The following is a 26179-nucleotide window of genomic DNA, read 5'->3' on the forward strand; positions in this document are numbered from 1 at the left end:
TTTTCTCCACCGCTGGAGAATCTGGAAGATATAATTCTGCCACTGCCCGGGGATTGCTGCGCAGGGCGTCTTGCTTTTCTCTCCAGTGCCCACAGCGCGCTCCTGGAAGAGCGGCTGGGCAGATCGGTGCTGCTCCTTGGCCGGGTTGCCAGCTTCACATCCCCCAGACCAGAGATGCTTCAGGCTCCTGCCATGTTCCATATCTGTAGCTGTTTTGCAATGAATGAAAAGTGCTCTTTCTGCTCCGTGAAGCATCTTTGGCCGACCCCATTAGGCACTAAAGGGCATTGCTCTCCTGTAAAAGGTGGGGAAGAAAGAGCGCAATGTGGCAGTTTGAGAGAAGGAGAGGCGGACCGTGCAACTGTAGTGGGCTTTGTAAAAGGAGCTCAGGCAGTAGGAGAGAGGAGAAGGAGGAAGAGAGCAAGCTTTTTGCCTATAGAAGGTTTACCCCCACCCGGTCGCACCCGCCCAGCACCAGCCAAAAGGATCCAGTGCAGCTGGACTGAAAACGTCCCTGCCTGAAAACACCAGCAAGACCAGTGACCAGACAACATTGGGCTAGATGGACCAGTGGTCTGACCTGGCCGCTCCATGCAAGCGGGTGTTGGTGGTGGCCCAGGACATGGCCCTGGTGCCAAAGGCAGGGGGGAATGCACTCCTGGTGGGGCTTATGAATGAAATTGCTGGTAATTTGCTGCCCTTTACTTGTACTCCAAAATAACTGCCAGAGACAGGCCACTTCCCTCTGCTGATGTCAAGCTGGCCTTTTGCACTGCAAATAATAATAATAATTTATTAAATTTGTATACAGCCCTTCATCCGCAGATCTCAGGGCTGTTCACAACATAGAAATACAATACAGAAGCATCAAATACGTGATGATAGCAAGAACAAAAAACAAATCAATTACCCCCTCCCCAAAACACATTTAAAAGAGGTATAAGATGACACAAATAATTGTGTCAATGGGGGTTATGTAGGAAAACTTCTCAGTGTCTCATGCCTCTGGGCACATTGCTCAAGTTTCTTTTTAAGCCTAGCAGTTAGGATTTCCCTGTGAGTAGAATTATTAACATCCGAGCAGTTTGTAATGATGTTCCCTGGATTATAAAATTCCACATTTAATTGTGATGCTTTGCTGCAGTGGTGTTAGGGTTTCATAAGTACCGGCTGCAGACTAGCTGCTTTGCATGGGCTGCTTCTTCCCACCTGGCTAGGACCACCAGCTCCCTCTGCATTTTCCATGTGAATATGGAAGACCAATTTGCATTTTATTTTTCAGTCAAGGGACAAAAAAGGTAGCCAGGTTTCAATGGCACACGTGTCTAGTGCGGGTGTGTTTCATGACCAAGGATTCCTCCAATAAGCACAAGTAGGGGCTGATTCAATGTGCATATTTTGCCTCATACTTTTTGTGCTTGATTTTGAAGTGTGAATTGGCCCTGGGGTTTGGGAAGTTGGTGAAATATAACATGGGCAGACGGCTGCATTTCTTGACCTCTATTACAATAACTTAGAGTGTCCTGCTGGGACTTGGGAGACCAGGGTTTAAATCCCCCACTTGGCCATGAAGCTCACTGGGTGACCTTGGGCCAGTCACTCAGCCTAACCCAGCACCTTTGAGCTCCTTGGAGAAAAAAGTGGGATACAGATAGCTCAGTCAGTAGAGCGCGAGACTCTTAAACTCAAGGTCATGGGTTCAAGCCCCATGTTGGGTAAAAAGATTCCTGCATTGCAGTAGGTTGGACTAGATGACCCTCGTGGTTCCTTCCAGCTTTACAATTCTATGATTCTATGAAATATAGCAAGGAAAATGAATGAATGAATGAATGCATGCATGCATAGCATAATAAAAACACTTAGTATTTTCCACATGTCTTATGTGCAATAACCCTTCAAGATGGGTCAGCATTACTCTTCCTTAGGTGGGAGTGGGGCAAGGCTGAGCCTATAGTCACCAAGAAAGTTAATGGCAGAGCTGAGATTTGAGCCAGGTATTCCTATCTCCTAATTCATATTCCAAACCAAAGCACTGCACCAGTTCATTGTGTTGGTAGCCAAAGAGACAACAGGGTTTATATACGTTTTTTAAAACATCAGATTAGTACAGATGGACAAAAAATATGAGGCAAACTATTACTCTTCACATGAGTATGGAGTTTGTTTGGTGTGCATTTGTGTGTGGGAAAGAGAGAAGGTAGAAGGGAAGATCCTTTAATTGTGCATGCTGACTGTATCCCCTTGCATATTTTATTGAGCAATGAATACACCTTTAAAGAGCCCTGGAGGTGTAATACATTTGTTTTCAGCGGATAATGTGTTGCTGACAAATTCTGTACCAAGTTTTCACTCTGGTGCTGGTTATCCTGTGAAATACAGAAAATTGCAGCTGGGATCTTAGGCTTCCTGAGGGAGTGCCCCACTTTCCTGAACCTCCCTTTAACTTTCTGTCAATTGGCTTCGCCACAGCCCTGCTGTTGTTTCTCACAGGAAGCGCTTAGCATGCAGTGGACAAACGGATGCCCCTAAAAACCCACCGTGGACATGTTTGGCTTACCTCTGAGTGTTCAGAAATGCAACACTGCCCTTCACTCTTTATGCGTTTGTTGTGGGAAACACCAGAACAACTTCAGTGTAGCTGTGGCAGACACAACATGGGAAGCAGCTCCAAGGGATGGGTCTTGTGTGAAATTAGGCATCATGCAGGAGCTGTAGGGCAGGGTCCCGCCATGTCCTTCCCACCCCCTTGTATGTTAGGCACTGGGGACTGAATCTTTTGCAGAGCAGGGGCAGTGAGGAAGGGAGGCTGTTCTCCATGATACCACTCTTTTCTGATCTCCCACCAAAACTTCTGTTTGCTCTGCAGGGGGGAAATCCAGGCAACATTCATTTGAATATTCTTGGTCTTCTGTTATTGATATTGCCTTACAGCCTCATGTTGAACAGGATCTTCCCAATCTGCATTGAATTGCACTTTAAGCAAAACTGGCCAGAATGCTGGGAAGCAACCAAGCAGAAAATATTTCATTTTGGTTTTATTTTCTGGAATGAGTAGCTGAATGTGCTTGTCCAGGTTAGGGATTGAAATGGTGTAGTTTCAGGTCTGGTTTTTGCATTATAGGATAACAATAGAAAGAAATAGCCTCTTCTTTGTGATTCTATAGTTTGCAAGCCTTTCCAACACTGCTGTTGGTTAGAAATGTGATACAGTTTCTGTGCCCTGAGTAGCTGCTGAGCTGCTCTTGGTGTTACATACAGGGAAAGTTGCTTGATGAAATAATTTGGCTATGATAATGATGATGTAGTAGCAGCAACAGCAACAGCAACAGCAACAGCAACAGCAGCTCCTCCTTCTATAGATAGATAGATAGATAGATAGATAGGAGGTCAGTTTGATCAGCCCTTTGGACAGAAATGACCATGTAGGAGTTGGGAGCAGCAGCATCTGTTCCTCATGACTCTCAACAGTGCCAGTAGAAGAATATTTCCAAGCTTTGGAAATTTCTGCCCATTGTGTTCTATTTGCCTGCAAGCCTAAAATGCTTCCTTGGGAGCAAGTCCCATGGAACTCAGTAGGACTTACCGTATTTTTCGCCCTATAGGACGCACCGTCCCATAAGGCGTACCTAGTTTTTTTGGGGGGAAATAAAGGAAAAAAAATTTATTTCCCCCCAGGCACGGGGCTGGGGCGGGGGAAGCCCGAGCTTCCCCCGACCCCAGCCCCCAGAACAGGCAACTCTCCGCAAGCCGTGGGAGCCCAGCGCCAGGCTCCCGCGCCTTGCGGAGAGCTGCGCAAAGTCTGGGCGTGCTGAGCTCAGCGCGCCCAGCCTTCGGCATGCAGGAAACTCTCTGCAAGCCGTGGGAGCCCGGCACGGGCTCCCACGGCTTACGGAGATCTGCGCAAAGCCTGGAGAGCGAGAGGGGTTGGTGCCTGCATTCGCCGCATAGGACGCACACACATTTCCCCTTCATTTTTGGAGGGGAAAAAGTGCGTCCTATGGGGCGAAAAATACGGTACTTCCAAATAAAAATACGTAGGATAGCTCTGTGAATCTGGGACTTAAAAGTGTGCAACTTTAGCTGGACAGCACACACAGGATCCAAGTACAGTACAGGCTGCATGCAGTTGTGTGTAATTTTTTCTATACCTTTTAGAAGAAAGGCAGCTGTAGGAGAACGGCAGTGATGGGTTGTTGGGTGGGAGCAGATTCTTCTGGCCTGCTCAAAATTCAAAGAACCATAGAATTGCAGAATTGGAAGCGACCTTGAGGGTCATTTGGTCCAGCCCTCTGCAATGCAGAAATCTCAACTAAAGCATCCATGGCAGATGGCCGTCCAACCTCTGCATAAAAATCTCCAATTTAATTATTCGAATATTTGATTTCTATACTACCTAGCAAATTAAAAAAACTATTAAGTGGTGCACAAAAAAAACCTGAAACAACAACAGATAACTTAAAATATTACAAAAATACACAGTTACATATAGAAATGTGGCTTTAATACAAAGTTAGTAACCTACATAAACCAATATCAATTCAATTTCTTTCTGACACACCCTCTCAGGCTTATTGCTATGAGAAGGGTGTCTGGAAACAAAACAGCAGACATCCTGTAGTCTGTTGTTCTTGGCTTACTTTTTATTGTCAGGTCCAAGGTGGATGGTCCTTCCTCAGGCCAGAGGCAGATTTAGGGCAGCTGAGGAAGGTGCCTTCTCAAAGCCAGGTAAGCATGGGGAGGGAGAAATGTGCTAGGAGGAAGACACGCTTGGCAAATCCACACCGTGATCAGCTCCCGCCTGGAAACCAATGTCCCCACTGTGCAAGGACGTGTGGATCCAGAATTGGCCTCCACAGTCACTTACGGACTCATTGTTAAAACTGTGTTTATGGAAGACAATCTTACTCAGCTACGAGGGATCGCCAAAGAAAGAAAAGAGTCCTTTCTCCTTCCCAAAGCTGGGCAAGTGCTTACCAGGCTTTGGGAAGGAGGTAGGAGGGTTCTAGGACTCTGCCAGAGCCTCGTTCCTCCTTCTCCAAGCAGGGAGGTCATCAGATGGCCTTGCACAGGGTTCAGCGCTGCTCAGGCTGCCCACAGCTGTGACCCATTCAGCTGCACTCTCCACACCCAGTTCCAGGTGTAGCAGGCTTGTTGAGTTTCCCAGGAGGTCCAAAGGATGAGGAAAGGGTCTCCCTTTGTACACAACTTCTTCTTCACCCTCTGTCCTCTCCTCCTCTTCTAGCTGTTTCCTGGTCCATAGCAGGGCTTGCTTTTTTGGACAGGCTCAAGGCGAAAAATGCTTCCTCAGGCTGCCCACAGCTGAGTCCCACTCAGCTGCACTCCAGGGAAGGAGAGTCCACCACCTTCTGAGGGAGTCCATTCCTCTGTCAAACAGCTCTTTCTGTCAGAAAGTTCTTCCTGGTGTTTAGTCAGAATCTAATTTTTTAAAACTTGAAATTGCTCACCAATTGCTGCTTTGCAGTCCTCTAGAGAAAAGCTTTTGAGTGGAAAAAGGGCTGGTGTGCAAAGATACATGCATATATATATTGTCCCTAAATCTTTATGTACTAGCAGAGGTAAGGAAGAGAAAATATACATGCATATTCTACCTAGTTTGGCTCTTCACTTCCAGTGTTCTGGCAATGAGTGGTACACATTTAGGCATTTGTTTCCCTCCCTGAATTTGACTACATATATTCAACAAATTAAATAAAATTGAAGATATTTGACCAGTGCTACCAACAACTGTGAAAGCTGTAGCATGCTTGCAGTACAATCCTATTCATGCTTATTTGCAAGAAAATGCCAATTATTATAATGTGACTTGTTCCCTGTGCCTAGGATTGCAACCTTCTTCTTCTGATTTAAAATAGGTAATTGATTAACAAAATCCATACTGTGCAGCAAACTTTTACACTTGTGTGCACTGTGTAGCTCCCAGCATGCTCCTTTGTGTTGGGTTTTGTGGACGTCCAATTAAAACAAGGGTATTTCCATCATTGGAGAAGGCACAGGTATGGATTTCACGTGGCTTGCTATCTTATCAATGAAGAATATGGCTGCGATTTGTGTTGCTGCACCAGGTATCTTTTAAATCTGCACTTTGGCTATAATAAGAATAAAGTAAGTAAATATATTAGCCTGGAATTTCTAGAAGCCTGGACTTGCCAAGTGAGCGCTTCCAGTCTTAGGGCTTATGCAAACAATGCTTGTGTTGAATTTCCTTACTGTAAATGGATGCCTGTGATCACATTTAGTTTCCATCTGACTAATTTAATGCATTCAGAAGACCTGTTAGGTTGTATCCTCCCCTCCTTTGTCCCCACCTCCTCCTAGTCACGCACATGCAAGGGCACAACTAAGCTTTTCTAGATGCAAGTCTTAATTATTTACAGTAAGAAATGAGATCCCAGAGCAGCACAGCTCTACATGGTTCACATTACAGCCCATAGATAATGTGGCAGCTGTTCACAGCAGCACTTTGTATACAGTGCATTTACATAAGGAATCCAGGTGTGCCTCAACATAAGCAGCATTTGCGCAAGTCTCAGTGGACCCCTCTTGGTGCTTAAAGTAAACACAAATCCTTTCAATTATGCCAGCTTATGGTTGCTGGAACACAAATTTTGTTTTATTTTGCTCATCTTTCTTATTATACATATTATGCAGAAACACACAATCCACTGAACTCTGGAAGTTAAAAAAGAAGAAGATAAATCATAGGTACTAATATGCTGCCCATATGGGTTATTATGAACTTTAGATAATATATTTTAAGGGTGATGGAATCCAAAACCAAAAGTTCATTCCATCAAAGAACCCAGCTATTCTAGAATAACCCTATGCCCTTGGACATAGGTGTTTTGAAACAAAAGGAGCAATCCATCGAAAACAAATACACTGTTAGCAATCTGTGGCCCATGGCCAAATATCAAAAGCCCTTTGCAAGCAAACAGTTCAGCCCTGTGACAAGAGTGATCTGTTCCTTGCCCAGCAGCCCACTGGGCAGAGAGGAAGGGAGAGTTGAGAAAGAGAGAGAGAAAGAGAAGAGGAAGGAGCAGCAGCAGAAAAATGGAGATAAATGGCATCTAGGACCTGGTGTGAGATGTAAGCTTAGTTGAGCCAGGTGGGAGCAGTGATCAAAGTGCTGTTAAATAAAGTATACAGTGGTACCTCTGGATACGGATGGGATCCGTTCCGGAGCCCCGTTCGCATCCAGAAGCATGACGTCATTTTGACCGTCTGCGCATGCACGAGCAGCGAAACCCGGAAGTAGCACGTTCCATTACTTCTGGGTTGCCGCGAAAGTGCTCAACCTGAAGCACATTTAACCCAAGGTATGACTGTACCTGTAAATAACCAATTGTGAAGGAAATCCACCACAGTCACAGCTGATTTCAAAAGAGTAAATTTCCCCAGAATGAGGGGCTTGGTTGAAAAGGCAGTTGAGAAGCCAAGAAGATCAAATCACTCAGAATTGCTTGGGAATTGTTTAAAGACAGAAAATTGGAAACACAACTTGAATATATACCTCAGAGCAGGAAAGGTACCACGAAGGCCAAGAGCAAACTGGCGTGGTTAATGAGCGGAGTCAAAGAAGCTTTTAGAGGCAAGAAGGCTTCCTTCAAAAAAAGGAACTCTTGTCCAAATGAAGATAACAAAAAGGAACACAAACTTTAGCAAAAAAGTGCAAGCAGACAGTAAGTAAGGGATACTAAAAATTAATTTGAGGAACACATTAAGACCAGCAACAATAAGTTCTTAGTATGTCCAGGAAGGCAGTTGGACCCTTGGATGATAAGGGAGTCAAAGGAGGATAAGGAGATTGGGGAGAAGCTGAATGAATTCTTTAGATCTGTTTTCACACCAGAGGATATAGGGCAAATCCCAGTGCCTGAACTAAGCTTTGCAAGAGGCATGTCTGGGAAACTAAGACGGAGAGCAGTGACAAGAGGTGAATTTTTAGGTATAATGGACAAAATAAAAATTGACAAATTGCTGGGTCTGAATTGCATCCTCTTGAGAGTTCTCAAAGTACTCAAATGTAAAATTGCTGATCTTCTAACAGCAATAACAAAAAGTAACTTGCCCAATATAACACTTTGTTTTAAGGGATGCAGTAGGCATCATGGAAATTACAGGCCAGTTAGCTTGACATCTGTCCCTGGAAAATTGGTAGAAAATATTTTTAAAGATAAAGTAACCAAGCATATAGAAGAACAAGTCTTTCTGAAGCAGAACCAGCATGGCTTCTGTAAGGGAAATCCTTGTCTCATAAACCTACATATTAGAATTCTTTGAGAGTGTCAGCAAGCACATAGATAGAGGGTATCTGGTTGACCTAGCACTCATCCAGACTTTGTTTTGTGCCACATTTCTAGGTACAGGTTTGTGCTTTAAAGCTCCATTTCCAAGTGGTGGTTTGTTTGTTTGTTTGTTTGTTCTGATTCAGTATTAGAGTGGATTCTCCAAATGGAGAGAAATACAGTGGTACCTCGGGTTACAGACACTTCAGGTTACAGACTCCGCTAACCCAGAAATAGAACCTCGGGTTAAGAACTTTGCTTCAGGATGAGAACAGAAAGCGTGCTCCGGCGGCGCAGTGGCAGCAGGAGGCCCCATTAGCTAAAGTGGTGCTTCGGGTTAAGAACAGTTTCAGGTTAAGAATGGACCTCTGGAATGAATTAAGTTCTTAACCTGAGGTACCACTATATTGGGACCTGTGCTTTTTAACTTGCTCATAAACCATCTAGAGTCAGGGTGAGCAGTAAGGTAGCCAAGTTTGCTGATGATACTAAATTGTTCAGGATTATTAAAGAGATAGCAAAGAGCTCCAAAATGTCCACCACCACTACTACTAAAATAAAAATTTTATTCTTTATACCCCCCCCCCAAATCTGGCGGGGTTTTCCCAGCCAGTTTGGGCGGCTTGCAGCACATACAAATTAAGTGAATGAGCAGTAAAATATGCAAATGCAATTAAATGTAAGCAAGTGTAAAGTGATGTACATTGGAGCGAAAAGGGACCCCTGACTGTTAGGTCCAGTTGCAGACGACTCTGGGGTTGCGGGGCTCATCTTGCTTTATTGGCCGAGGGAGCCGGCGTACAGCTTCCGGGTCATGTGGCCAGCAGGACTAAGCCACTTCTGGCGAACCAGAGCAGCGCACGGAAACGCCGTTTACCTTCCCGCTGGAGCAGTACCTATTTATCTACTTGCACTTTGACGTGCTTTTGAACTGCTAGGTTGGCAGGAGCAGGGACCGAGCAACGGGAGCTCACCCCGTCGCAGGGATTCGAACCACCGACCTTCTGATTGGCAAGTCCTAGGCTCTGTGATTTAACCCACAGCGCAGCAGCCATGAAAAGGGAATTTTCATGGGATCATTGGGAAAGGAATTGAAAACAAAACTGCTCATATCTTAACAATATTATACAAATTTATGGTGTGATTGCATTTGGAATACTGTGTACAGTTCTGGTTGCCTCACCTCAAGAAAGGATATTGTAGAGTTGAGAAAGGTTCAGAAAAGGAAAACCAAAATTGTCAGGGGGGTGGAACAACTCGCTTATGAGGAAAGGTTGCAGTGTTTGGGATTTTTTTAGTTTGGAGAGAAGGCAAGAAAGAGGTAACATGATAGAAGTTTGTAAAATTATGCACGACGCGGAGAAAGGGGATAGAGAAAAGTTCTCTCTCTCTGTCGTAACACTTGAACTCATGAGCATCCAATTCAACCGAGTGTTAGGAGATTCAGCATGGATAAAAGAATCTGCTTCTTCAAAGAGAGCATAGTTAAACTGTGGAACACACAGGCGGCAGTGATGATCACCAACTTGGATGGCTTAAAAAAGGATTAGACCAATTCATGGAGGAGAGGACTATCAAAGGCTACCAGCCATGATGGCTATGTTCTGTCTCCATACCTTGGAATACCAGTTTCTGGAAACTACAGGAGGGGAGAGTTGTTCTTGGATTCGAATCCTGCTTGCAGGTTTCCCACAGGCATCTGGTTGGCCACTGTGAGAACAGGATGCTGGCCTAGACGGGTTATTGGCCTGATCCAGCAGGCTCTTCTTATCTCCCCCACATTTGCCTCTGGCTATTCCCAGCCATGGCTACACCTCCTCACTGGGCCGGGGCTCTCAAAGGAGAAAAGGTTGCACATTCCTGCTGTAAGCTCTGCAAACTCTCAGTGCAAGCAAAAACGGTTGGTGACCCCTGCCCTATAGCATGTTCACAACTGGGCTGAGGCTGCAGTTCAGTCATAGTGCCCCTCTCAGGGGCCTGTATTTCGTTACGGACCATCTCAGTGATCCCTGAGAACATAGTTTGAAAATCATTGTGGTGAGCAGGTATTTTCTCGTCCTTTGAACAAGGACTACAGGCTTTATGCACATTGAACATAGCCTGGGCATCTGGCGACTTCTTCCCTCTCCTTGCTATGGTATTTGGATGAATGTTGTGAGGTGCTATGGCCTCTGCTGTGGTCACCAAGAATATAGTGCAAGGTGTGTTAATCCTTATGGCTGTCATCTCCAAATGGTATAGCACTTTTCAGTGTGTAGAGGTGGGTTTTGGTGGCAAGCAGACTGGATTTATCTCAAGATCTAGGTCACCTGGGCATCTAGAAACTTGATCCTAGTACCAGAAGTATTTTTCAGCTGAAGTCTTAGTCTTAATTTTTCAGTACTTCCGGGTGGTGGCATGATTTTTTTTTTTAAAAAAAGGTGGTCAGTGCCCTTGTTTTCCCCTAGTCTACAATACATGAATTTTACGTCATTCATAGCTGTTGTTTTCTCAAGGACAGAAGAATGCCTGTTTTCACACCTTGATTTGTTTTGTACCGAGCTAAAATGTAATTAGGTGAAAAGCTATAGCTTCCCTTCTTGTTTCTTTTCTTTTTTCTGAGCCTGAACTATTCCTTCTGAGCATTTCAAAGCCAAGATAAATGATTTTCAGTTCCTTGGTCTTTTCTTCAAAAGACAATGTTCTGCTTAGCTCAATCACTTAGCACAGGCTCTTAAATTCACGCTTGCACGAATAATTTTTGGGGGGAGCAGAGTAACAAAGTCGCTCAGATTTTCCTGCCAAAAAAATTCAAGTCAAATAGGCGTGGCAAGATGGGAATGAAGGCTGATGGGAAATAAGCCAATCTGGCCATTTTAGGCATGAAAGTGAGTGAGAGAAATACTAGTTGCATAGAAGTAAAAGATAATCAATATGGTAACCAACCCTTACCCTTGATACAGATCCGAGTTTCACTAACCTACAGAGAAACATGCTTCCTAGATGCAGGTTCCATTTTGGAAAGAAACAGGAAGCATTTACCCAGGCTAGATGAAGACAAAAGCTGGTTACAGAGGAGCCATGTTTCAATGCCATGCTCCACTGTTTAGTGTTTTCAAGTATGGGAACTGATCCCCCAGTACTTTTTCTCTCCACTTCTTGCTTTCTCTGCACCTATCAGCATTGCAAAATAAGGCACCTTTTCATTTTGAATGCAGTTCACCATTAAATTTTGGGAGGTGGTGAGCAAGCACTTCCCCTTGCCTATTCTCCTTCTGCCTTGCACTTTCCAACTCTGCAAACTTCCATTGCAGCTTCTTTCCTCCCCAGTCTCATTGGGCCTGGAGAAGCAGGCAACAGAAAAAAGTATGCAATATGCATTTGATAGTGAGGCTTTGGGGAGGAGAGTTCTGAGAGCAGAGGGGACACAGCAACCACACTTAGAAGGATACAATTTATGTCATTCTTTGCTTTTCTTAGTGGAAACCTATCATTTCCTCTGTTGCCAGTGCTCAGGTGTGAATGCCGTTGCCTATGCAGCCAAAACAGCACCATTCAGGTACCAGACAAGCTTATCACTAGGACTGGAGAAGCCCCAAGATTTATACAGGAACAACAAATCTTTAGGTGGGGGGATATTAAGGAGGGGAATCCCCCCCCATAAAAAACAGCCCAACGAGAACAGAGCTCAGTCACCACAGAACACTGAGAGGCAGTACAGTATTGGGAAACTGGTAAACCAGTCAATAGGGGGAATGGAACAGAGTATTGCAGAGGTGAGCTTAGCTGGCCGGCTGTAAAAGTGAACAGGGTATTCCATGGTGCAGTACATGTATTTTGTTGCAGGTCCCAGTTTTAGTTATGTAAAGGGGTTGGCATGGCAACCTAAAGTTTTCATTGTGTCTACTTTGTGTATCAGCTTTAGCTCTACAGTGGCAAAAAGAAATCCCCATCATCAGCTGCTTTAAATCTTTATGATTGTAGGTGGGGCTCTCCCAGTGGCGTAGCGTGGGGGGTGCAGGGGGGGGCCGGCCGCACCGGCCGCAACATCTGGGGGTTAGGGTTAGGGGGCGCAAATCCACGGGTTAGGGGGCGCAAATTACTTGCCTTGCCCCGGATGCTGACAACCCACGCTACGCCACTGGGCTCTCCCTAGGACAAAACTCTGAAAAATGTGGCAGTACAGCTGGGTGGCTTCTGCCCAGGCCCTAGGGAATAGAATAGCTTCCAGGAAGACAGGAGCTGGACCTCCTGGACAGAGAATCTAAGGGGCAAACCTCCAGATACATCATAGCTCCACCATGATTCTAGGAAACAGCTGCCCATTTTTGTGAAAAGAAGCCACAATTTTTTACGCTTGCCTATGTTATATCATTGCTTGGTTCACATGGGTAGATATGTATTCAGCCCAAAGTTGAGCACTTTAGTCCTATTAATTTTAGTAGGATAGAGGTTAGCTTTTGCTGGGCATTACCTGTGTACATTGGGGACTTTGTAGGACAGGAACACCCTACATAGAAAGAAGAGTTTTAATTTAATTTGATTTCTGTTAGTATTCATGGCTCAGACCGAAAACATTGTGTATATCAGGGGTAGTCAACCTTTTTATACCTACCGCCCACTAATGCATCTTTCTTGATGGTAAAATTTCCCTACTGCCCACCAGCGCTCGGTGGAAGGAGGATTCAGCTTGTGTTGTGGAACCCCCTACCGCCCACCTAGAATCCTGAAACGCCCACTATTGGGCAGTAGGGACCAGGTTGACAACCTGTGGTATATATGGTAAATGGCATTTTTAAGGCTCAGTGATAGGCCACAAACTTTGTTTGCACACTGAAGATCTTAGGTTCACAATTAGGTAGTAGGTGGCATGAAAGACACACACACCTTCTCTGCCACTGAGCCCCTGCCTACGGGGTTAGAAGAGCAAAGTTTTAGTGAGCTGCTGTCTGGGCAGCTTCTGATGTTCCATATTTAAGGACACTTTCATGATTCACCGGACCTATAGTCCTTAATCTCTGTGGCTTTCTCTTTCCCGTAACCACTAGTAACTAGATAGCTGGAGAATTAACTGCTAGAAATCCAGCTCTGGTCAGTTCTGCTGGGTTCTTCCCTCTCACCTCTTCACTGTGGAAGCAAAACACAAGCTGATAGCTCTCCCAAATCGCTTACTCACAAGTAGTTGCATTAGCTGTCCTAAAACCAAGTGCTTTGACCCCTTAATCTCTGTGCACTTCCTTTGGTGTACTTTGTCAAGCTAATCTTCTTCAGTTCTTAAATGTGTACATTGGTAAGTGCTAAGTACACACTTTTGCAGATACCTGGCTGCCACCTTCTTTCCACCCCCAACAACAAAAGAAGAAAAATGCTGTAGGTGCTTTCCGTCAGGTGAATTCTAAGTAATGGTGACTGTTTAACTTGCAGCTCTTCCTGTTATTGTCTTTACAAGAGGTTCCTTGCCCTTGCCTGCAAGACAATGAAGAAGGCATCAGAGTAAAGTTAATAAATTACTTCATGAGAGTAATATGGAAAAATGGATGTACAAGAATATTCTCAATTAGAGACCTTTAGAAATACTTTCTAAAGAAATATTTTCTAAATGGAGTACAATGGGAACTATTAAATCCAGCAGCACATTTATATGTTCAGCTGGTATTTTGTGTTCAGAAAGGAGTACAGTAGTACCTCTAGTTATGAACTTAATTTGTTCCGGAGGTCTGTTTTTAACCTGAAACTGTTCTTAACTAGAGGTGTGCTTTCGCTAATGGGGCCTCTTGCTGCCACTGCGCCGTTGGCACATGAATTCCGTTCTCATCCTGGGGCAAAGTTCTCAACTCAAGGTAACTCTTCCAGGTTAGCGGAGTTTGTAACCTGAAGCATTTGTAACCTGAGGCGTTTGTAATGTGAGGTACCACTGTACCACACTCTGGAGTCCTAATACGGTCCACTGTGAAACTCCTCTGTGAAAATCCCATTCCTCATAACCCTTGATCATCTTGATGGCCCATCTCTGCACACATTACATCTTGTCAACATCCTTCTGAAACTGTGGCTCCCAGAACTGGACACCGTATTCCAGGTGTGGTGTGACCAAGGCAGAATAGAGTGGTACTCTTACTTCCCTTGATCTGGACACTGTACTTCTGTTGATGCAGCCTAGAATAGCACCACACTGTTAAGCTTGTGGTCCACCAAGACCCCAAGATCCTTTTCACATATACTACTAGTAAGCCAGGTGTCCCCCATCTTATATTTGTGTAAGCACTAAACCTTACATTTGTCCCTATTGAAATTCATTTTGTTAGCTTGGGCCCAGTTCTCCAATCTGTTAAGGTCATTTTGAATTCTGATTCTGTCTTCTGCGACATTAGCTACCCCTTCCAGTTTTGACTCATCTGCAAATTTGATGAACATCTCCTCAATTCCTTCATCCAAGTCATTTATGAAGATGTTGAACAACAACAGGCCCAGGACAGAACCCTGCAGCATCAGCCTTTTCCCCAGGATAATGATGATGATGATGATATTATTATTATTATTATTATTATTATTATTATTATTATTATTCATACATACATACCCCACCCATCTGGCTGGGTTTCCTCGGCCACCCTGGGCAGCTCCCAACAGAATATTAAAAACACAATAAAACATCAAACATTAAAAACTTCCCTAAATAGGGCTGCCTTCAGATGTCTTCTAAAAGTCCGATAGTTGTTTATTTCCTTGACATCCGATGGGAGGGCGTTGCACAGCGCAGGCACCACCACCAAGAAGGCCCTCCTCCTGGTTCCCTGTAATCTCGCTTCTTGCAGTGAAGGAACCGCCAGAAGGCCCTTGGAGCTGGACCTCAGTGTTCAGGCTGAACAATGTCTAGGAACCATTAATGAGGACTCTTTGGGTTTGGTCGGTCAACCAGCTACAAATCCACCTAACAGTTACAGTCATACCTTGGAAGTCAAACAGCCTAGTTCTCAAATGTTTTGGCTCCCTGTTGATTGAAACTCGGAAGTGACTGTTCTGGTTTTCGAACGTTCTTTTGGAAGCCAAATACCTGATGGGGCTTCTGTGGCTTCCAATTGGCTGCAAGAGCTTCCTGCAGCCAAACAGTAGCTGAGCTTTGGTTTTTGACCATTTTGGAAGTAAAACGGACTTCCATAACTGATTCCATTCGACTTCCATAACTAATTCCATTTGACTGTACTTTGTTCAGCCCACATTTACCAGCTTCCTCACAATTGTAGCATTGGAGACTTTGTCAAAAACCTTACTGAAATCAATAAGCACTGTGTCCAGATACCACCTGAGTACTGGTGAACAATCTGGGAGAAAACCATGAGGCGACAAAGCTTTTGTTCTGTGATGGCAAACTGTGGAGTAAAGCAGCTGACAACCGCTCTTTTAGGATTTACCTCACACTCTTCTTTCTTCTGGCCAGTGTATTTAAAAGGGGGGTAGAATGAAGGTTGTCTGCATGTGTGACACAGAAAAATATTTTTGTGAGACTGTCGTTACTTCAGACTCTTTTGTGCCTCTTTATACTATGTGTTTCCCGTCTCCTACATAACATGGCTTTAACATTTTTTTTAAAAAAATCACAAACTATTTAGCTTGGTTCAGTTTTAAAACCACATTTTCATTTGAAGGGCAATCTTAACAGGGAATTAAGTGAATAACTTATTCAACCTTGACTTAATGTTCTTGAATGCCATTTTGCTTTGTGCTGCAACCTCAGCTGATGTCATTTTATGAACACCTGAGGCAACCCTTTTTATTTCCAATTTTTTTCTGCTAATACCACTTAGTGTTATTGCTGACCTTTTACCATTGTTTAACAATAAAATGTAATAAAACTAAATGTTCTTTCTAGCCTGTGGTGCTACACTTCAACTATGTCACATACATACCCTGGCCCTAAATACGTTTACTGAGAAATAAGCCTCATTTGAGTCTGAAATGACTTACTACCTAATGCTTATGTTTCTGATTTCAGCCACAATGTTGCTCTAGATTTAGTTTAGAACTTAGTTTAGTTTAGTTTAGTTTAGAACTGTCCTGCTGGGACAACAAAATGGTCCATCTAAAGTCCAGGCATAAAGCTCAGAAGCCAGGTGAGATGGAGATGGCCACCCTCTAACTCGGGGGTGAGGAACCTTTTTGCCACATGTAGTGGCGAGAGGGTGGTCAGCAGCTTAATGTGGCTGGACATGCGGAGGACTCTCTCCTCGTGTGCCCTTATCTGCACTGCATCACCCCACCTCCTCACAAGCTTGCCTTCATGGATGCACATGCACACTCATCCATTCACACTCATGGTGAATGGTGAATGCTAATCCTTTCACCAAGTCCACCCAACAGCTCTTTGGAGAGTGCACAGAAGTGCACCTTCTTCCACAGCATGCTTCCTCCAGTTTGCCAAGCAGCCGTCTGAAGGGCTGGGGAGAGGGTGATGCCATCCACACATGCCCTGTCCATCATGTAAATTTAGTAGCAGGAGAATTTGGCAGCCGGGGGGTAGGGGTGGGCAGGCCATGCTGAATACCCATAGGCAACACATGTGTAACTCATAGCTGTCAACTTTTCCCTTTTCTTGCGAGGAATCCTATTCGGAATAAGGGAATTTCCCTTAAAAAAAGGGAAATGTTGACAGCTATGGTGTCACTACCTCTGAACATAAAAATAGCCTGTTGGATCAGACCAACAGATCATGCTGTTCTCACAGTGGCCAACCAGATTCCTATGGGAGCAGAACATGAGCACATGAACATTTCTCCTCTCCAGTGGTTTCCAGCCACTGATATTCAGAAGCATTGCTGACTTCAACTTTGGAGGTTGCGCATTGATAGCCCTTTCCTCCTCTCATTTAGGTGACAGTTTTTAACAGAAAAGGCATCAGGGAGTAACTCACTCGCTGACTTGCATAAAGGGTCAATAATGACCAAACATAACATGCATATGAAACATAGAGGGTTCCTTTGCTTCAGTCTAGAATAGCAAAATCACAGTATGACAACATAGGAGAACAAGATTATTATGGAAATGGCAAAGGGAAGGTGAATCTTGACAGCCTGTGAAAAAAAATTTCTCTTCTAAAAAGTACTGAGATAAAAAGGAGACATATTCTCGTTTGTTAACTTGACTTTTAGTCACTCCTACCTGGTTGAGATAATGAATTACCATAATCTCTCACACTGTTATGACATACATTTCTTTAGTTTGAGAGGAATAGTTGATTAATTCTAACTACAGCCACACAAACACCCAACGCATCGGAGGAGATGGAGGCATAGCTGAGTTCAGCACTATCCTGTTCTCTGCCCACGTTTGTAGACTAGGCCTCCTCAGTCAGGCATGATTGGCTGGGAAGAGGAGAGACACCAAAGGGTGGCTTCTAAAATGCAGACACACACACACACACGTGGGAAGAGCAACTGGATGTGGAGGCTACCAGTTTGTGGTGAATGTATGTCCAGAAGACAGGCTAGGAAGTAGGATGCACCTTTCCTAGTTCTGGTGGGAATTCTGGAGGTTTGGAGCAGGGGGAGGGGTGCAGCTCTGGGGCCAGGCAGGAAAACAGGGAAGAAAAGTCAAGCATGAGCAGGCCCCCAAAATGGCTTCTTGAGTCTCTCCTCCAACTAGCAAGGGTGGTGGTGGGCTTTTGAAGCAGCTGCAGCAAACGAGGACCTCTACTTCTGTAGGATCCAGAGAAGTGACGTACTGAGAGAAAAACAGGTGAGTCAGACCCCCTGGGTTGTGGCTAACAAACATGCATGATAAAGCATAAGTGCTTTTAAAGGTAAAGGTAAAGGGACCCCTGACAATTAAGGCCAGTCGCAAACGACTCTGGGGTTGCACACTCATCTCATTCTATAGGCCGAAGAAGCTGGCATACAGCTTCCGGGTCATGTGGCCAGCATGACTAAGCCGCTTCTGGCGAACCAGAGCAGCGCATGGAAACCCCGTTTACCTTCCCACCTCTTTTTCTACTTGCACTTTGATATGCTTTCAAACTGCTAGGTGGGCAGGAGCTGGGACTGAAAAATGGGAGCTCACCCCGTCGCGGGGATTCGAACCGCCGACCTTTTGATCAGCAAGCCCTAGGCTCAGTGGTTTAGACCACAGCACCATCTTAGGTGGAGTGATATTCAACTTCCCCCATAAACAAAAGGCTCAAAGGATCAGGGAGGTGTCATTTAGCATAGCTCTGTACCCCCTGGGGTCAGGTTGACATGGATCCTCTCCCTGATAGAATTTTCTTTTGTTGGGACAGATGGTGGTACCTGCTCTCTTCAGCTAGTTTGATGAGATCAGCAGTTGAACAATGGGCTCCTCTCCCGAGGGCCACTCTCTTACAATTATTTCTTCAATTGCATTGATTGGATTGTGAAAGGTCCCCATATTCTGTGCATATGATTTGGGATGTCACCTCCCCTAAGGTAACCAATTTAACTCATTGGGCTACACTTTCCATCATGCCTTCTGCAACCCCTTTAAAAAGTGAAGCCAAGTTTTAAAATCATATAGGCAATTTTGGAGTGAAGCGTCTTCCAAGTTCATAAACTAGTAGCCAGCCTGCCAACACCCACCCTGGTCGTTTCCTATAGTTACAAGGAAGTAGCAAGGCTTGCAACAATCAAGGAATATGCATTTGCTTAACCTTATGTTTAAGAAAACGGTATGTTATGCAATATGAAAAGTCAATATGCAAAGAGTAGAATTAACAGGGCTTGTCCTGGTTTTATAGAAGCCAATGTAATAGAACGTATTGAAGCTTTTCGCCAACTCTAAACTGACCTTATCTGCTTAGTCATAGAAAATGGAACATGGGAAAGTTAGAAGAAATTGGTATGTATGGCTTTCTATGGCTCAGCGTGTCAGGCTTTAACCCATGTTTCCTTGACTTAAACTACAGCACTCTTCTCAAGATCAATGTAAAAATGTACCTCATTTCATGGATTGCAAAATCCAGGTCTAGAAGGGTCTTTCAATTTGCTCTGGTCCCCCCCCCTCAAAACTGACCACAAGGTTTTCAATAGGTCTGTTTCCAAATTCCATTGACATTTGACTTCTGAAGTCAGGTGTGCACATGACCTCATAACTTAATGAGGAACATTGACCTGGTGATCCTAAAATAGCGTCCACCTTTTAAATTGCTAATGTAAGTTTGCTAATTTATTGACCCACAAAGAACAGTGACCTAAATTGTGATTTTAATGAGCTCATTGCAATGGTGTATACAGGTTCTGTGGTGATCATTAAGTGTGTAGCAACTAATAAACCTTCCAGAGAGCAAACCAAGTGCTAACCAGTTGTTGTTTTTTTAAGATTATATCTAACTTGGGAGACCTTTTCAGCACTTGCTAAGATTAGGGAGGGTAGACAGGCGGTTCTTTGAGTTTTGTTTTTTAGCTCTTACAGTTGATATTGAGCCATATGCCTCAATAATTAGGGCACTGCAAGTATATTGATTACTTGATTGTTTACTAATATGTTTTACCAGGGCCGGACCAAGACATAGCCTCTCCCCCTCCCCACCAGGGAGGAAGGGGTGAGTGAAAATCTAGATCAGAAACCAGGAAGGAATAAAGATCTATTGTCAGGATCTGCTTCCCCTGTGGAACATGCTGCCTGAGGGAGTCGCCTCACCTTGCCCCAAGGGTGGGCTGACCCTTTCACATCTTTCCCTGGTTTATTGCAGTGTGGTTTCTGGAAAGAACTTATTTATTATTTGCTATAATAGTCTCTATGTGCAAAGAGAATAATGAATAGTATGTGGAAGCACCCCACTTATTGTCTATCATAAAGGTAAAGGGACCCCTGACCATTAGGTCCAGTCGTGGCCGACTCTGGGGTTGTGGCGCTCATCTCGCTTTATTGGCCGAGGGAGCCGGCGTACAGCTTCATGTGGCCAGCATGACTAAGCCGCTTCTGGCGAACCAGAGCAGCGCACGGAAACGCTGTTTACCTTCCCGCTGGAGCGGTACCTATTTATCTACTTGCACTTTGATGTGTTTTCGAACTGCTAGGTTGGCAGGAGCAGGGACCAAGCAACGGGAGCTCACCCCGTTGCAGGGATTTGAACCGCCGACCTTCTGATTGGCAAGTCCTAGGCTCTGTGGTTTAACCCACAGCGCCACCCACGTCCCTATTATTGTCTATCATAGCATCCATCTATTTCTTTCTTTCAGACTCTAAAAGCTTTTGAAGCAGGAGTTTTATTTGGTCAGGGTCCTAATACAGAGGTATCTTGCCCCATGACCAGGACTCAGACATTGTTAGAATATGGAAAAATAATAAGAGCAAGTGGAGAACCACAATAATTAATGGTGTTGTGGAGGATGCAGACAGATGCCTAGAAAGCATTGGCTAGAAATGTTGCTATACTGCATGTAGCATATTGATTCCTAGGCTGTAGATTTGGGCACATCTGTGGCACCAAAGCCATGCACTTGGGTTTGCTTGGGTGATGGCTATGAAGAGTTGGGACAGAGTAGCTCAGTGCGTTGATTTTAGGATGTGAGACTTGAAGATGGAATAGGAATGCTGTCAATGTGAATCCCAAAGAAACTGAGAAGGAAGTTATAAGAAAATGGATCTTATTTCTTGCATACCGGAATAATACATTTCAAGACACTGTTCACTCTTGCACTGTATTAACTGATACAAGTGACCTACTTTCTACGAATAAATATTAATTGGAGGAGGAGAGAAAATCGACATTAGCAATGTTACAAGTGAGATCTACAACAAAATGTTGCACTGTAACCTCTCTCCTAAAAGCAGTGCTCTTGTTCGTGGTTAAAGCCAGTCATTTCCTCCAAACAGGGCACTGCATTCTCCCCAGCCCTGTTCTAATTTAGATGAGCACCTGGGGAATCTTTGATGTATAACATTAAGGGCAGAGCAACTCAAAGGGGTTGGGGCGGGGTAATCCAAGGTGGAGGAACCACCAAATCCAAAATTGTGTTAATCTGTCTATTTTCAAACCCTTCCCATTGGTCAAGATGGGAAGTAAAATCAGCATGTGAGCTCCCTATTCTGGGTGAGTGTGTACCCAAAGCCTCCTCTGCAAAATTCATTTTACAGTTCTTTTTTCCATTATAAACAGCCTTTTAGCCATTATTGGAGCAGAGATCTGTGGAGAAGGAGAAGGTGCAAGATGTCTTGCCCCATGATATACTCACATGATATTTCATACTTTTATGCACCCAGCATACCATTATTTAATATTTCTTCTTGCATTTGCCTCCTGACTCTCATCCATGTTGTTTTCTTGACAGTTTTCCACCTGTCCCATAAAGTCACCAGTGTGGTTCCAGAAAGTGTCTTGCTCATTGCGCTGGGCATTATCCTGGGAGGCATTGTGTTTGCAGCAGATCATATTGCCTCCTTCACCCTTACGCCAGACGTCTTTTTCTTCTACCTGCTGCCACCCATCGTCTTAGATGCAGGATACTTCATGCCAAACCGACTCTTCTTTGGCAACCTGGGCACCATCCTTCTGTATGCTGTCATTGGGACCATCTGGAATACTGTCACCACAGGCCTTTCACTCTACGGGGTCTTTCTCACAGGAATAATGGGTAAGGCGTGGGTAATCATTATTTCATTATTAACTATTGGCTCATGTTTGTTGGGTTGTCCTGGGATGAGTAACTTTGGAGCTTTTGTCACATGAACTGCTCCAAGCCATGAACTTGGTACAAACCTACTTTGCGGCGGTAGCACCACCACAGCTGATAATTCATTACATATATTTATTGTTATATTTTTATCCTGCCCAAGTTCTTCCAAAGAGATCAGAGCAGTCTCTGTGGTTATTCCCTTCCAGCTACATTCTCACTACAGACCCTGTGCATTCGGTTAAGTTAGGATGATGTGCATGGTGAACTAGCAGCTTCTGAGAAAACTATGATCTTTGCATTTAAAGAAGATTGCCCATCTCAGGTTTCTCATCAAGATCCGGTTGCGTAAGTTTCGAAGCCAGATTAGGCCTGTGTTTGGTTTACCCTTTCCTCTGAAGTTCCAGTAAAGATAGGCTGCCATCTTGGTAGCATTTAGGATTGGCAAGCCTCTTGATGTTTGTGTTAGGGCTCAGTTTACAATAGGTGTAGTTTTGAAATCAACTATAAAGATTGCTTTTGCTTTCTTTTGTGTGCAGTCGGGACAGTCACTTTTTATTCTGAAATGGAAACGTGCCCTTTAGTGCCATTGTTGACTAGGTGAATGGGCACATGCCACTATTGTTCTTCCAATCTAGCCTTAGGGAATAGTTCTCTCTCAAAACCTCAGGATTATCATCAAGAAAAAAACTCTTGTCAGTCTGAAGCAAACCTCAACCACATGCCCCCTTTGACATTTAAACACATTCAAGTGGGGGTGGGGTAGGGAAGAGAACCTTCTTTGCTAGCAGGTTAACTATTACTTGGTTTTCAGTGGTGCAGTTCAGCCACTATCACTGCAGACTGCAAACCATTGGCGAAATGGAATTGTGTTCAGTCTGCAAAATTAACATGTTCTCTGTTTAATTTTGAAAAGCTGGGTTTCGCTGCTTGAATGATTCTGTGGCAAATGCAGCATGTGTTAGAGGTGGTCCTAACTGTATCTTTCCCAGCTCTAGTTATTTTGACCTTGAAACTTCATTATCTATGTGCTAAAAAGAAGATAATTGGCATACCTGATACTAGACACTTGGAGGGGCTGGGGGTATATATCTGTTCAACGTGCTCACGAATTAGGAGTGTCATGAATTAGACCCTTAAGACAGTGGCAGGTTTATCCAGTAACTTACATCCACACAAGTCTTAATATGGGAATAGGGTCTAAAATAAACAAGCCTAACATTTCAATAGGAAATAGTTCTAACCATGATGAAACTAGTAAATCCAGGCACATGTACACGCCCCCCCCGCAATGCACTCAAGAAGGACCAAGCACATAAGAAAGGCAATATTAAATGCAACTCAATTCCCCACCCCAGAAAAGAGTGGCTAACATTCTTATGAGGTTTGCTTTGTTGTTCTAGGTGACCTTCAAACTGGTTGGTTGGATTTCCTCTTGTTTGGTAGTCTAATAGCTGCAGTGGATCCTGTTGCCGTGTTGGCTGTATTTGAAGAAGTCCATGTCAATGAAGTCCTTTTCATCATTGTCTTTGGAGAGTCATTGCTTAATGATGCCGTAACTGTGGTAAGATCTTTTTTTGAAGTCCAAAGTAAAAGTAAATTCCTCAGATTTAATTCTGAACTAATGGCCAATGGACTGCGGATAAATCAGGAATGCATTGAATGACTCAGGACACAGATAAATCGGTATGAAGTAGCAGTCTATAAATTTACTTAGGTAAATATCACTGCTGTTTTACTACATAGAGGAAAAAAGGTTAGCTGTTTTCATAAGCACACGCTCAAATTCTTTGCAAATAGGCTTTCTTCCATCACAATTTAATCACAAATGTAAAATAGAAGTCTATAGATGTTGCTTTGGTAGTGTACTGTTAAAGAAATGGTGAAATAAGATACAAAAAAGAAAAAACAAGAAATAGTACATATGTAGAAAGCAAAATAGAGAACAAAGAAAGATATTGTGTACATTACAAAAAATCAGGAAATTGTTATTGGTTGACAATAAAATGCTTTCTTTGATTCCTTTATGAAATGATCAATTTATCTTCCTCTTAGGTGCTATACAATGTGTTTGAATCATTTGTTAAAATAGGAACTGACAATGTGGTTGCCACCGACTGGGTCTATGGTGTAGGTAAGTCATCTTTTAAAACTTATTACATCATTAGTAAGAATCTTGTGAAATTTTAATAATGATGCCCTGTTGCCTCAAACACTCTTCACTTTCCCTTTCATTTGCTATTCTTGAACCTCAGTGGCACACTTAAAGGAGAGCAAAGTTGCAGCTATGGGTTAGTTAAGAAGTATAAAGATTTTCCCCACCCCAAAACAGAACCCATATCACTGTGTTTGCTTAATTTGTTTGGTATGGGTATATAAAAAAGCTTGCTTAGTTTCAAGTGACCTGTGATCTTTTGCATGCAAATGTATAGGTCCCGCTTCTCTGCCATAAAGCAATATTAGGAGAGAAATGTTGGAAGCTGGGGGGGGGGGTGAATAGAGGGGTGATTAACCTCTCCCTGCCATTCTCATTCCTCTGCAATTCCCATCCACCTGGGGTCTTGATCCTAAATTATGTCGGATTTATACCCCATGATGGATGAGAAGCATCTGAGCAGGGAGAGTGGCAGATGCAATGGAAGGTTTTAGCACCCCCCCAGCCCCCACTAGGTGCTGACGTGCAGCAGGCAGGGGATCGCTGGGCAGCTGCATACAGAACCGAGGGGTAATGCATGTAAATTCCAGTGTTAGACAACTGAACATGTTTCCATCCTGCCTTTAATATTAAAATCAAATCAAACAACAGTTACCTTTGGTGTATAATGCATTACAATGAATAAGAGTTCTGTAGAAAAGTACCCTGCATTTCCCCTACAATTTAAATTAAATTTTAATTTTTTATTGTCTTTATATAACACCTTTCTTCTAAGGAGCTCAAGGTGGCATACATTCACGTGTTCCTGTGTTAGCAGGTACTCTTGAATGGTACATCTTGTGCAGTTTATTGGAACGTTAACAGCCCTATTATGTTTATGTCCTTTTAAGGGCTGTCATAAAAAAAGATAAGTGATAAGTTTGCTTGCCATTGCCAATGGGTAAAAGGCAACGATGCAGAAGGGATGGTTCACACAGAGGCCAGCTTTGCATGTGCAGGGTTTTGAGCTGGGTTATTCTACCTATGGTTCTCTGTCTCTCAGTCTCTCTTTCTCCATGTCTTTCTTCCCTTTTAAAATTCAGCTTCCATTTTTTTCTCCCTCTTCCTCTTAAAAAAAAGTGAAGAAAAAGGAACTACCATCTTGTCTATATATTATTTGCATGCGCGCGCGTGTGCTTCTACTGATTTCCGGTTTGTTTCCTGGTACAATTCAAAGTGTAGTTTTTGACACCCTGCCCCCAAGCCTAAAGATCTGGGGCAAAGATATCGGAAAGGCTGCATTTACACATATGAGTTTGCCTTTCTTTGAGACATGGCTGAAGACTCTGCTCAAGCAATCTCGCCACCCCAACGTAATTGGAGGCTGTGAGGTTCCTTTCTCTGTGCGTGGCACCACACCTTTGAAGTTGCCTCCTGAGAGGGGAGATTTTTTTTGTTAATATTAAGATACCAAATGAAAAACATCTTTAGTTCCACAAGCTTTAAGTTAAGCTTTATATATATTTCACATCAAGGCTTTAAGTTTTTAAGTCAGCTAGCATGGATGATGGGAATTTTAGTCCAGAAACAGCTGGAGACCCAAGTTTTGGAAACCCTACTTTTTAGGGTCTTGTACGGCTGTTCTTAGTATCCACTGAAGAATAGGTAATGCACTACTTGTTGTTTAACGTTTATGTTCTGTTTTAAAGGCTGTTGTAAGATAGTAGAAATTTTTAGTGGGGGCGGGGAACAGGAAACAAACTTTTAAAGCAAACTAATAAGCAAAACTATACCATTCTTCCTTTGGATAGCTTAGAGTAGTATACAGAGGGTTCTTGGTCGCCTCCCTTTAAGGTGGAATACAGGATTTGCTCAAGCAAGGAAGCCTTTGCCAACCTGGAGGTCTCCAGGTGTCCTGGATTACAACTCCCATGAGCCTCAGGCAACATGGCTGTGATGGCCATTCATGGATGCCACTCTGAGCTCCATGGAGCAAGGGCATGATGTGACCTGCCCTCAGCAGAAACTCACAAAGCAACAAGCACCTCAGTCAGCTCCACGTGCACAACTGGCTCAAACCAAAAATTAGTGGTTGACTGAGGTCTTCTTACACCAGGCTTCCTCAACCTTGGCCCTCC

The 26179-nt window shown here is 43.7% G+C and overlaps 1 protein-coding gene across 4 annotated transcripts in view; it reads left to right on the top strand.

The window, feature by feature from the left end:
• Positions 1 to 26179, top strand: part of SLC9A3 (solute carrier family 9 member A3) — a gene marked incomplete at its 3' end in the record, with an annotated part of 116109 nt that overhangs the window by 46357 nt on the left and 43573 nt on the right. For all 4 annotated transcript variants that reach the window (XR_014540999.1, XM_083582742.1, XM_083582740.1 and 1 more), the window contains exons 2-4: positions 21566 to 21868; positions 23311 to 23471; positions 23963 to 24041. Coding sequence is in view for 3 of the 4 variants with exons in the window: in XM_083582742.1 (XP_083438868.1) it covers positions 21566 to 21868; positions 23311 to 23471; positions 23963 to 24041 (543 nt within the window). The remainder of the gene's footprint in view (positions 1 to 21565; positions 21869 to 23310; positions 23472 to 23962; positions 24042 to 26179) is intronic.

Source organism: Podarcis filfolensis (genome assembly GCF_964270895.1).
Source record: "Podarcis filfolensis genome assembly, chromosome: 13".
In the NCBI taxonomy this organism is placed as follows: domain Eukaryota; kingdom Metazoa; phylum Chordata; class Lepidosauria; order Squamata; family Lacertidae; genus Podarcis; species Podarcis filfolensis.